Source organism: Phalacrocorax carbo, chromosome 5, assembly GCF_963921805.1.
Source record: "Phalacrocorax carbo chromosome 5, bPhaCar2.1, whole genome shotgun sequence".
Lineage (NCBI taxonomy): Eukaryota > Metazoa > Chordata > Aves > Suliformes > Phalacrocoracidae > Phalacrocorax > Phalacrocorax carbo.
The window spans coordinates 60,572,833-60,585,956 of NC_087517.1; the positions used below are offsets into that span (position 1 = coordinate 60,572,833).

Sequence of the window (13,124 nt, forward strand, 5' to 3'; positions counted from 1 at the left end):
GTAGTCTTTTTCTGATAGTATGCCCCTATGTAGTGGGGGAGGCCAATGACCATTGCATATGAAAGCGTGAAACTCAAGGGATACTCTAGCTATGGAACAGTGGTTCTTAAGTGACACTGAAGGCTGCTGCAGGACAGATGGCATCCACTGCACACAGCTGAAAAGAAGCTCTGGGTATATTCATCTGAAAGGTCCTTTCCCATCCTTCACAATATGCATGTGGTGGTGGGAAACATGACACCCAGAATCTGTCTGTTGCAGCTTCACTGATTATATTTTCTAAAGAAAAAATCTAAAAATTGCTTAAAATCAATGACTAAAACAGTCCTAAGTAGATGGTTCTTACCTTAGAAAAATAAACAATTCTCAACATAGGTACTCAAAAGTCACTTCTACAGTCACTAATAACTTAAGATTATTTATTCTTATGCATATTTTTTAATGAGTACAAGTACTGATGAGTTTATTTCTAATGTACAAGGAGAAGGTACTAATCCAGAAGAACACTGATCTATTTCTCATCTGTCTTTGACAGAAGGTTTGGTCCAAGGATTGAATGAATTCAACAATCATTTGAACATGCAGGTTTAGTGCAGAGAAAGAGATGCTCATTGAAGACCTTGTTTATTGCCCTTCTATCAGCTGTATGTGTTTAGGGTTTATATAAGTAAGACACTAGACAAAAATTTCTAGAAATAACTAACTAAACTGTCCGGTGTTTGGACTTTAAATTTCATCTCCCAAAAACAGGTCATGAGCTGAGTCAGGCTCAGGCTTCAAACCTGCTTGGTCCTCCAGACTTTCTAATTCTTTACGCACTTCCTGAATCACACTGCTTTCTTCATAATCAGAAAGAATATCTCTGGGTATCAAGCTGAGAAATGGCATCTCATCCATGATTAAGGGATCTTCTTTTTCATTATTCCTGGTTTCATTGGCAGAGAGTTCACACACAGATGTAGTGCTGTGGCTGTTGGGGAAAAAAAAACAAAGACATATCTGGTCATATAGTACATCTTTTCATGTTCTCTTGCTAGTTCCTTAATAAAATTCTTCATTCTTTCCCCACCCACAGGATGGCATGTTAAAATGCATTATACTGTCAGATCTACCGTAGCTGACTTCATAAACATCTGATTTTTACATGCTTGACAGCTGGAAAGTTGAAGATGAGATTTCCACATACAGATCCTAAAAGCACAAAGCGTTTGACGCTGGCACACAAGATGGCAGCGCACCTCAGCACAGTTGGCCCTTCTGCCTACAAGCAGTCGTGGTGCCTAGTCCTTTCTGTTCCTGTCGTAATGTCAAGTTAAGAAACGTGATACTCTAGCTTAGAAGCCACGCAGAAGTGTTTGCCGTCAAGATGTAGAGTTGAGAAAACTGTGAGCATTAGATATTTGGTTCTAAATAGGATAGTGTAATAGCTGTATTTGCTGCTGTCTTTGTTTTGAGAAGTGGCTTCAGTTGGCTGCAAACAAACATGCTGTGTTTGTTACAGGAACTTTAAAGGGGAACAGGAATGATATATTTGTTGACAGGAGGCAGGGGAATAGAACTTGATCACAATGCATCCGCTACCGCTCTGCACTGCAGGGGGCAGGGCAGGGCTACACGTCCTTGTGACAGTGCAAGGTGACCACTGCTTGTACCAGGCGCCCCTCAACAACTGCTTAAAGCTGCCACCTCTTTCACTGGAAACAAAATGTAAATGAACCGAAGATGTTCCTGAAGCTTATTTTGTGTACGTTTTGAATTCCTGTATGTTTTGCTTGCTAGGAGTTCCAAGACTCCATTTGTGGGCAGACTACCCCCACCTTCTCTAGGATATAGTCTGATAGTTTCAGTGTTTATCACTCACTAGTAATATTTAGCCAAGGGCCATTTCAGGCCGAGATGGGCTGAGTTTTTTTAATAAAAACTGTTATCTGAATCTTCAAATTACCCATGTAAATTCACAGAAGCAGCTTTACCTTACTGACCACGCAAATCATGGGCAGGAAGTGTAAACAGTATTACTGTATTTGTGATAACCTAAACAGATAAATAATTCTTGTGACTATAGCTGGACAGTTCAGTTATTTTCACACTCTAATTCATTTCTGTGCTTCTATACCCTCATCTGAAATGTTTTCCTCCTTACTAGGCGTGACATTTGCTGACTTGTGTTCCCTGAGGCTAATGGTACTTGCCCATTAACTAAAATTTTGGTGCTGAAAGGATGGGATCAACTCTGCTTGCTTCCTTACAGCACATTTATGAAACAAAGTGTTATTCAACCACTTTTGATGCATGAAAAAAAAAAGTAGAAACAGAGTTGGACATGGAAGAGAGAAATACTAATCTACATCTCTCTCACAGCTATGCTCTCTAGTTGAAAGTTAACATAATGAAAATGGTGGGTAGGAACAAACTTGGAGAGCTTATTTCATACGTAGCGTGTAGGTTTTCTAAAAATGCTGTTAGCGCAAAACTGCAATGATAATGATCTCACTTTCTCCTAGTGAAATTGCTGATAATGCAAATGTCTGTCCTTTTAAAGAATGATTAAAGGCATGATATATTAGAAGTTTTAGCTTCTAGCCAAAAATACAGAGTTGGCCTGCTTCCTATTCCATGAAACTTGATACTGAAGAAGTCTGCACAGTATGAAGTGTTTCAAGTCTGAACAGCAGATCTGAAGCCAGTTGTAGGGAAACTGGCTTCTCAGGTTAGTTTGAAACTGAAGGAAAGTGCAAGCAAAGATTTTTATTTTTTTTTCTAGTGATAGAATTGACCTTCTGTAAAGCTGATCAATAGTACAGGAACATGCCTGTTTATACTTACTGCATGTATTATAATGTCTTTGATATCTCCTATGTATGAAAGCAAGCAAAATGTCTAACAGAAGCCAAATCTAACGTAGAAATTGATGGACAAGCTGTATGTAGAGAATTAAATTGGAATGTTACATCTCAACAGCTGTTAGTACTTCCTGATTGATTAAAAAGCAGTACCAGCCTCATACACAAACTTAACTCCCACCAGATTAAGGTGTTGCCAAACTCAGTTAGGCCCATCTGTGTGGGACAAAGCAGAAAGTTTCAATGCTACTGATGAGAAAAGCTGTCAAAACACTTTCTAGTGTGGAAGGATTTGCAAGTTCTGTACCTAGTTACCACAGAAAGAGACCCCCCTCAAAAATTTCAAGCAGCTTGCTTGCCCAGTTTTGATGTTTACCTCTGAGGTTGGCAGATCAAGCCACTTGCACATGGGCATCGCTCAAGTACTCCATCGGGTTCCAGTTCCCAGGTGATCAGGTTGAGAAGTCTGTTTGAAGGATCATGGCAGGGTTCACCTTCTTCAGGTAATGGAGTACACACAGGAAACAGTAGTTCTGCATGACAGAGTAAGTTAATTTTATGAGAAGTCATTAACTGTCTGCTAAACTGAGATGACCTCATCTTTAAGTCAATACGCAAGATATAAAAAGACAGACTTGACCTCCTTGTAAGTCCACTTACATGTTAGGGAGCCATATTTTAATGTTCTTTCCACTAGGTGGGAGTAAGACATTTGAAGTTTATGCTTAATGAGCAAGATCAACTCCTGCTTTTTCACGCAAAGACTACTGCCAATACAGAAGTACTGCACAACTCCAACCCTTGGAGACTTGAAAGACTATTCTAAAACCAAGAAAACTAACATTACCGCAAATTCTTTGCAATGCATCGCATTAATGGTTTAAAATCTGAATGGAGACATTTTAGAACTCTCTTTGTTATTTTTCCTATTTCTTCTATTCTTTGACGAGGTTACAAATACAGAGCAGTTGTTCAGACACTAAATAACAAGGTTACATAAACTACTACTCAGCCATTTAATTTGTGGTGGTAATTCTTCAATAGGCAAGGCTGCCTGATGGCATTTGGGGCTTGGTGCCCTTGTTCCTGCACAGGGGTGAATTTCAACCTGCATTAGAAATTATTTAGAAGGGTCAATGGGGACAAGGCCAAGGGGCAATGGGCACAAGTTGGAACACAGGAAGTTCCACCTTAATATGAGAAAAAACTTGTTCACTTTCAGGGTAATGGAGCACTGGAACAGGCTGCCCAGGGAGGTTGTGGATTCTCCTTCCCTGGAGACATTCAAAACCCACCAGGGCGCGTTCCTGTGCCCCGGCTCTAGGTGTGCCTGCTCAAGCAGGGGGGTTGGACAAGATGATCTCCAGAGGTCCCTTCCAACCCCCACCATTCTGTGATTCTGTTTGTTGTTTGGGTTTCCCGACACTAGTAACTTATAGTGCCAGCCTTGAATTCAGCTCTTCCAGGTGTTGCTATCAAACCTCATTTCCTCCTCTTGTCTTCATTCACCTCATTTTTTGTGGTAGGGAAGAATAAAATATGTGTAGAGTTCAGAATTTGAATTTTTAAAATAGGCTTGGTCAAAAAATATATATGTGTGTGTGTGTATACAGAGACGTATACATATGCTATAATGTATACGACTTATCAGTTCCTAAGTGCAAAACAGATTGTATCTTAAGCAGTGAATGCTCCATAGTTTACTACAGTTTTATATACAGGTAAAGACAGTCCAACCTTTATTAGGGCAACCTTTTGCAATACTCTAGTGATGGAGAAAAGCCTTGAGGTTAGGCCTAACCTGAAAAACTCTAAAGCACTGCTAAAGCAGACAACTGTAGAGAAGAAAAAGCCATTGCTATTAATCAATAGCTCTATTTAAAGTTTTAATAATAACGTCCTGTTAATATTCTTATCTATTGTATTTTTCCTTCCTGAGTTACAGGTTTGTACTAAATTGCATTTCAAGCCAAGCACTAGCTTATACGCAAATTAGTGTGAATGTCTTATGCAGCTGAAATAATCATAATGAAGATACAGCTTATTTGGATCCCACAGGGAATCAGGGCTAATGAAGCGGTATTACCCTCACAGTAGACTAGCCTAGCGCTACAGACACCAGTGAATGTAAATTACTGATTTACTCATCTCTGCAGCATGGGCAAAGATTCAAAGTCCTGCACGGTGAAAGTAATACGCATTTATTAAAAGTGCTCTTTCTGTCTCATTTTAGAATCAGAGTACAAAGAAATCTCTGATAGAACTTGGCAAAACTTGTAAATGCTGGAGGCAGAAACATGATAAAGGCTGGGGGGGCGGAATCCCTGCTTTAGCCAAAACTTGCTGAAATTGAACTTACTTAACATTGAAGGTCCACTACATAATGCTCAAAATTAACAACGAAAAGCTGAGCAGACCCATTTGCCTGTAAATGGTGTTTGAGCTTTCTCCTCTCTTTTCCTGATATGCCCTAATAGCCTGACCCATCAGCAGGCGATGGCGGGACCGGCAGCCCACCTGTCAGTGAAGGTACAAGGTCGCCTCTTGCTCATAGCAACAGCCAGGAAAAAAAGCTATCTAGAGAAGTGTCTACCTGGTGTAGAAAGATGGTTGGACTTGTATCCTGTCACTATAAAATCAAGGTGAACTCTGCTAAAAGCACCAAGGAACTAACGGGTATAAAACAGTAGAAGAAGCTGGGCCCTGACCAGGCAGGATTTAGGACTGATTTTAGGCCTGATACCTTCTCTTCCTCTCTCCCCTTCTGTAAATCAAGTTTTACATTCCCATGTGGACTGACAACATGATCTGGAACGTCATTCCTCTACATACCTTGGCTGCGTGGTCAGTATTGCATAGCGTGGTGCCCTGGAAGGCTCATATAAAACTCAGAGTATGAAATGTAGCTGCAGCTTGATTCTGATGGTCTGTTTGCTGATATGAAGGAGAAGCTGCTTTCAGTCATCTCTTTTATTTCTTGTGTACATTTTTCTTATTTTTGCTCTTGGGTGAAAATTTGACAGAGCTCTGCTACTTTTAATTGTCTGAGACTTTGCTTTAGAAAAGGTAGATTTTTGTGATTCTTATGCTGCTCTCATCTCTAGCGTGCAATAGGCTTTTCTTTCACCATTGTGCCCCCCTATCAGAATGTTTCTCACTCCTAATTCTATTAAAGTTTTACAATGAAGTTAACACGGTGCCCTCTGCAGGCCAAGGGAGAATGATTCTGTAGAGATTTAGCCACCTCACCTGGGCAAAAGAGCTAAATATTAACACTTCTGTATTATAAAATGAAGAGGATAAAAAGCAAACCCTCTGTACCTTTCTGAAAAGCACAGCACATTCCGGGGTTGCAGTCATGTTGGTTCTCACAAATGGTGCCGTTCTCTCCTTTCGAAATGGATTTCCTGCACTCACCCCAAACGCAAAGCTGGTCTCCACAGCATTCAACATCCCGTGAGCAATGCTTGCAAATGGAAAAAGCACGTGACAAAACTGTTGCTCTAGCACTAATTGCACGTATCAGCAGACAGCTAAACATAGAATTAGACCCTGGTCCTGAAGACAATTGCATATATGTGCTGTAAATATATGCATGTCATATTCCCACTGTTTAAACAGAACTGCTTAGGTTCTCAGCTTCAAGCATACATAGAACCATTTGCCAGACACAACCTCCACAGCAGAGTAACAGCACTCTCTTGATACTATTATACTTCCAATTTTACAAAACATGAATTCTTATTTTAGCATTTACATGAACACTGATCGGGAACCAGACAGTGTAATATGGCTTTCAGGACAGCCTTTTGCAATGAAGGAAAACAAAAATTAATAAATGAAACATTATCAATGGAACCCTTACTGGTTTTTTCCATTGTTAAATGCAGCCAGGAACTTACAATTTGTTCAGAAGGATTGCTTTCAAAGAGCAAAGCAAAAAAATCTTACTAAAATCCAATTTTTAGTTGTAATAAAAAACAGACCACATTTGTAACCAAGAATCTTTGAAAAAAAACCTCTTTGAAAAAAAAATCTCTTTGAAAATCAGAAAGGCAAGCCTCTAGCTAAACATAGCTTTGTATGAAAATTGTCCCAGTGTTTCAACTATACACACCTAATAAATCCACCTAGTAAAAGCAGTGTGTCACTTTGATTCGTTTTTTAGGTAGTTTGATTAACATCTGAAAGATCCTAGCAGGTCAGCATTTTAACAGCTTTTTTCTGTCTGTGTAAAGCCCTGTCTGGGCAGCCATACAAAATCAGAATTTCTTTTCCAGTGGATCCCACAGGAAGTGCTTAACACAGGGCAAGAAGTAGGACTATGTTAGCCCTATTAAAACCTGCTAATTAAAAAGAAAAATGTTTTGTAATTTGGGGGTTCCAGGTAAGGGAATTGATCCCACCGTTTTCAGTGAGTCTAAGCTCACTTTACAACAGGAGCATAGCTAGGACCCAGGTTTTACTTTCTTTATCCTACAAATATTCTGCTGAGGACTGCAAAGAAAAGGGGCGGGAGGATGCCAGGTCATTATAATCTTGATTTTTAGTTATTCCATGTTAACATGAAAAATTATCGCTTTAACATTTTCTAAGATAGGAAGAATAAGCTTTCTTAATGAAACTTGAGCATATATTCAGGACTTGTGTTTAAGCAAGCAGTCAATCCACTAAAGTCAATGGAGCTCTCTGAAGTTATCAAGGTCAGTAAGTATTGAAATAATTTCAGGAACAGCCTGTTGCTTTTGGATTATAATAATCCTATTGATTACATGATTTTACAGCAAGGTTTGCTTGCTTGTAGGCTTAACTGTCTGCAGGAATTCTTGAGGAATGAATTTGTTTCGCAACAGGCCATTAGCAGAACTTAGATGAAAAGGGACAGTCAGATAAAAGCCTTTTTCAACAGTCTGCTCTTAAACTGGATTTTCACCCCAGAAAAAAGCCTAAAACTTCTCAGGGACCTGTCACCTGCAGAAGATAATTAACCCTAGCTACTACCAAGAGCATTTATCTTTTAGCTCAAAAGACGAATTCATGTTTCCTGAGGTTCACAGATTCAAATAATGTAAATGATCCATGTAAGAGGATCATTTACAGCAAGAACTGAACCACAGCAGTGTACAACTTGTCAGTGAAGGCAAGAATGCAGGCTGCTGCAATTCTTGTGGATCTAGGACTGGAAATGACCAACACCCTACACATCCATTTTTTAACCTTGTGCAGAAAGCTCTGCATCTTGTTTTCTGTCAATTTTGACTTGCTGACATTAGCAACAATAACTTACATATTGAGTTTCTAAAGACCACATAAAAACACATCTCCTTCAGGACTTACTGTATGCTGGGTTTTACAGAGCTGACACTTGTATTCTAAGGTGGAGAACTGGCAGTATTTCCCTGTTTCACAATCTTCGTCAATGATACACTCCTGAAGAAAAGGACAAAAGTGTAATTTGCCACTGTGTGACAGAAATCCATACCTCTTCTTGAAATACCAGAAGGTCTTGATTGATTTTATTTCTTATTTGGGAACCAAGGAAAAAAGCTTGCTGCAGTTCTTCACACAACCACAGTTCTGTAGCAGAACAATGTTATCCCCCTGGTGTATCAAAATATTGTGTTAGGTGGCTTCACTTATAGTATAAATATTAATACCAGTAACCTCAAGAAAATAAATTATCTTGTTCTGCAGACTTTTCAGGTTTGGGGTTTTTCTTTGGGGATGGTGGTGGAACTGAAGACATCTGTATTAAATCTGTTCTACTTGTAATAGAGCACAATTGTGAGTCATTAGTTGTTGGGTGTTTTTTTCAGATGGGGGCAAGACCGAAGGAAAGAGACATTACAGCAGCTGCAGCAGCCAAGAGTACCTTTATGCTCTGTGGGAGATCATTCTGCAACAGCTGTATGCTGTCCTCCCTCCTCTTCCCCAGCAACATTACTGCTGACCTCAGAAACTCCACAGCATGGTTAGTTTCCCTAAGCTGGCAAGGACAGCCCTCAAGGAGAAGGGAAATACGTTTCCTTTTCCTTTTAACTGCTTCTCTGCTCCCTTTTACAAGGGGCAGACAAATTCATCTCAGCCAATCTTTGCCATGCCTGAGCATTTTTATTGGCAACAGCTTCTACACTGAATAGTGCAGTGCTTCTTTCCATAGGACTGGTAATGTTAAACATTCCGGGGACTTCATGGTAACAGCAGCACTACCCTACAGCCAGTACTTCTGGGGAGCAGTACGTGACATACACCATTTGAGTTATTTTTCTTGGTTGATGGCACGCCTCTCATGTACCTATCACTGTAGCCCATCACCTGCAAGCTCATGGCTGCAAATGTCTAAATACCTACATGTAAATGTAAATTTTAAATCCTTGCTTCAATTTAATTTTAATATTGCAAAATACACAGGAGCAGATTCTCAGCTGAGATCATTCCTCTGGCATCTCCCTGCTGTCAATGGAGCTAATTTACATCTAGTAACACTCTAGCCTGTCGAAGAACCTGATTTCCACATCACATGCTTTTGAAATGCATGTAACAAGCTCAATGTTTCCCTCCCTTGTTTGTTGCATATAAATATTCAGCAGACAGGTTTGAACACTAATTTAAGATTGGCAAGTACCGAAGAGCAACGTACAACACGGGGAAAAAAGCCCCACAGTTCCCTAATGCATCAGCCTTTGCCACCCAGCCATGACACTAGAGTAGGCCTCCCGCTAGCAAGGTGCTTGAGCACACGTTTGTCTTTTCAAACCTGGAATCATTTCATGGCTGTAATAAAAATGTTCCTGTGAGAGGGACACATGAGTTCCCATCTGAATCACAGACTAAAGTTTCTTCACCCAGAGGTCCCACAAGCACTGTGGTAGAGATGGCTCACCTTTCATTCATGCTGCACAGGGTGAAAGTACAAACTTGGTCAGAAATTATTCCTAGAATACAGCTCTGCGGGTATGGCAGTGAGGATAATAAAGAGAGTAAGTGTAGGTGTTTGTGTACCCCTGAAGCATCTGGTTCACAGGGAGGGGCTGTTTCTTCTTCCCATCTAATGGTTACCTCTTAAAAATCACACGATCAACCCTGTTCTCTAAAATATTTTTTTCTCCAGGCTGGAAACAATCTAGTCAACAGAAAAATAATTCATAGCACCATTGTGTGTCACTTGTGCTCCATCATTGGTTTGTACCATCATAAAGTTGATACTATCTTTTTGCTATTAGTAAATTTTTTAAAAAAAAAGAAATAAAAGAAAAAGGAGTTCTACAGAAATCCCTGAATTCTCTGAAGAAACCTCTTGCCTGCTCTTTGGCAGATGTTAACTCACTTGCTGGAGCAGATCAACTGTCATCTGTGCAACCTGTATTGAAGGTTTCCATTAAGCTTTTAATTTTCTATTTCTGCTTTTTTAGATCATTTCTCCCCAAACTACTGACTTCTTCCACCCCACCCCAGTTGGGTTTTGTGTTTCAGCTGGGCTGAAAATTAGCTCAGCAAGAAGTTTAAGTGAAGCTCTTAAATTACTATAATCACGGGAAGAGGAAAAGATTACACTGTGAAACAGCTACACTGTCTTCAGATCTTCTCCTGATTAAACCTTATGGAAGCTTCTTGCCCTGTGTGAGACAGCTGCTCTGCATGAAGAGCAATGCCTCATCTAGCTTACCCATTTTGGCCATCTGAGATGTTTTCAAACAGTTTTATTACCCAGAACATAGAACAGAAGCAAAACATAGTCTGGGGCCTGATTCTTCTCAAGTCAATGACATGACAGTCAGGTTATATGTTTATAATTAAGAAGCAGTCATTTCAGCTGTTTTGAGACATCAGTATCACTGGGTCTAGGCTGCTATGAATTATCATAAAGTTTTTGTAGCTTCATTATTCCAGTACAGTGTGTGTTCTGCTTGTTTGCTTTTGTGTTGCTACATAATCAGGTGGGTCCAAATCCAAATGTTATATAGTATGTTTGAGGTTTTGTGGTTCCAAGTTAGCAGTTAGCCACTTCTCCAGCAGCCATGCTCTTTCTGGCCAACTTTCTGTCTGTAGCTTTGTCAGCTTCTTTTATGACTCTCTCTGTATAAACCATAGTCAGAATAAACTCTACTGTTTCATTCCTGTTCCATCCACGTTGAGGCAAACAGCCAGGTCTCAGTGTAGTCAGTTTTTCCAGTTGTCCCTCTCCACAGGGGAGAAATCTTCCTGTAATAATTTTTAAGCTTATGGAATAACTCCCTCTCTAGCTCTAAAACCACCTAACACCAAAGCTGCAGTTCTCCAGTCACTGCTTTCTCCTGCACTGAGTCCCCACCAAAAAACTTCTTTTTCCCCTCTTACTGAATTGTGTCCCTCCAGCTCAGACTTCCAGTTTTATGAGGGTTTTCAGTTGGGGAAAAAATCCCTTCATGGTTTCCTTTCCTGGCATGGAAAAACCTTGCGTTCATATGCTCTCTGTGAAATTTTGTGCCACATTCCGAACCAACTTCCTTCACCCAGCTATTATAATCCGTAGTCAATGCACTACTCAGTAATGCTTACACATGCAGATGTGTAACCATTTATCTTTTTTTCTCCTCTTATTTATTTATTTAATCATCCTACAGGCCTTTTCTAATCAGGCAACCTTGAGACACACAGTTGCTGGCAAGGAGCAAACCTAAACATCTTCATCAGCTGCAACAGATTCTGAATAATCCAATTTTTTTCTGGAATTCTGCAAACTAAGTTATTTCTCAGAATATTTTGTCTTTGCAGGAGCAACTGTGTAAACTAAGGAGAGGGGGTACCGGCTTCTGACATGCAGCAGAGCATACAAGTCGAGCAGATAGCTTAAAGACAGAATTAGCTACACTTAGAATGGTGTACATCTCTCTGAAATCCATTACGATGTTATACCAGTTAATTTAATGTAGCAGCAAAGGAAGATGCTGTTCGAGAAGCACTGAAAAATAATGAAGAGTGAAAGCACGATTGCCTATTTATTAATGGGTATACTAGGACCCATAAGCAGCAGAAGTCAGGGTGGAGAAGAGCATGCTATGTACCTGTAAGTACATACTCAGCATCCTGTTGGGTCTTATTATAATATTGCACTCTGCAGTGAATATCCTGCAACCCCTGGAAGTAATTTGGGGGTTAGGATCTGTTCCAAAACCAACAGGAAAAAAGAAAACCAGCAGAACACTGAAACTCATGGAAAAGTTTCCCTGTATTTTAAGACCCTAAAACAACTGCTGCTGAAAGAAACTTCCAATTTCTTGTCTTTGGCAAATTATGCCAAGCTATTGTTTACTTTCCTAAAGAATGGTTAGTCTCCACACTTGAGACTAAAATAAATTTAAAAAGTGACTGACTGATGTTAGTGATAGTGACGTATGGAAGTACCACAAGTACCAGAAAACTGGAACAGACGCCTAAGTGCGGGATGGCGCAGGAGTGTTCAGGTCAGAACTGGTGTAACAGGTTTTGACAAGAGTACTTTCCTTCTGGCTGAATGTTTACATATACGTGGAAAAGCACAGAATAAAAAAGTTTTTTTTCAATGTGATACGACAATCTTCATGCTCCGCCCAACAGCATGGAGGTTTTTGGGTGTACACGGAACTGAAAATGCCCCTGTGGGTAAGGGGCAGCTGCAGTGGAGAAACCCTGTAGCAGTTTTCTGCCAAGGTCACCAACTGCTCTGACATGAGAACAGTATGTGGGATTCAAATAGGAGAACGACTCTCCCCTCCTTCTGTAAACTATACGGCCCAGTTTGCTGGCTTATTCTGATCCAGTCACAGTTTGTGGCTACAAACCTTTTGAAACTGCCTAACAGCTGGAGGGGCAGGCTTTTTTTTTTTGCCTTGGTACTGTCTGTACAGCTGTAAGCCAAAACAGCCATTCCAAAGTCTTCATTCCTGACCCTCTATGGATTTCAAGTTCACAAGCCATAAAGTATAGAGGCAAAAGTCACCAATTTCAAAGACGTAAGGAAGTTTTGCCAGCAGGTACACAACATAGGAAGCAATGCAACAAAAGCAGTTGGTGTAACAATTAGAAAATGATTTTTAGTAACAAACTTGGAAATGCATGGGGGCACCTCTCACAGTTTGCTGTGACAACTATGCTCCAGAAGCTTCTCTGACAAAAAGCCCCTTCATGTGTTTCTTAAAAGTTGCTGATAGAAAGAAATTTCCTTTCCAAAAACCTATAACTCAGGTAAAACTCAATGTTAACCTCCATAAATGGTAGCTACAGATCCTTCCCAAACAGTTCCAGAGCTCACCCGATTCTGCG

The 13,124-nt window shown here is 40.1% G+C and overlaps 1 protein-coding gene across 1 annotated transcript in view; it reads right to left on the reverse strand.

The window, feature by feature from the left end:
* Positions 1-405: 405 nt before the first annotated feature.
* The window catches only part of DKK3 (dickkopf WNT signaling pathway inhibitor 3), a 29,429-nt gene continuing 16,710 nt past the window's right edge, over positions 406-13,124 (reverse strand). Inside the window, exons 4-7 of the mRNA XM_064452731.1 lie at positions 8,181-8,273; positions 6,165-6,309; positions 3,220-3,376; positions 406-970 (exon numbers count right to left, since the gene is read on the reverse strand). Coding sequence (XP_064308801.1) covers positions 727-970; positions 3,220-3,376; positions 6,165-6,309; positions 8,181-8,273 — 639 coding nt within the window. The 3' untranslated portion in view covers positions 406-726. The remainder of the gene's footprint in view (positions 971-3,219; positions 3,377-6,164; positions 6,310-8,180; positions 8,274-13,124) is intronic.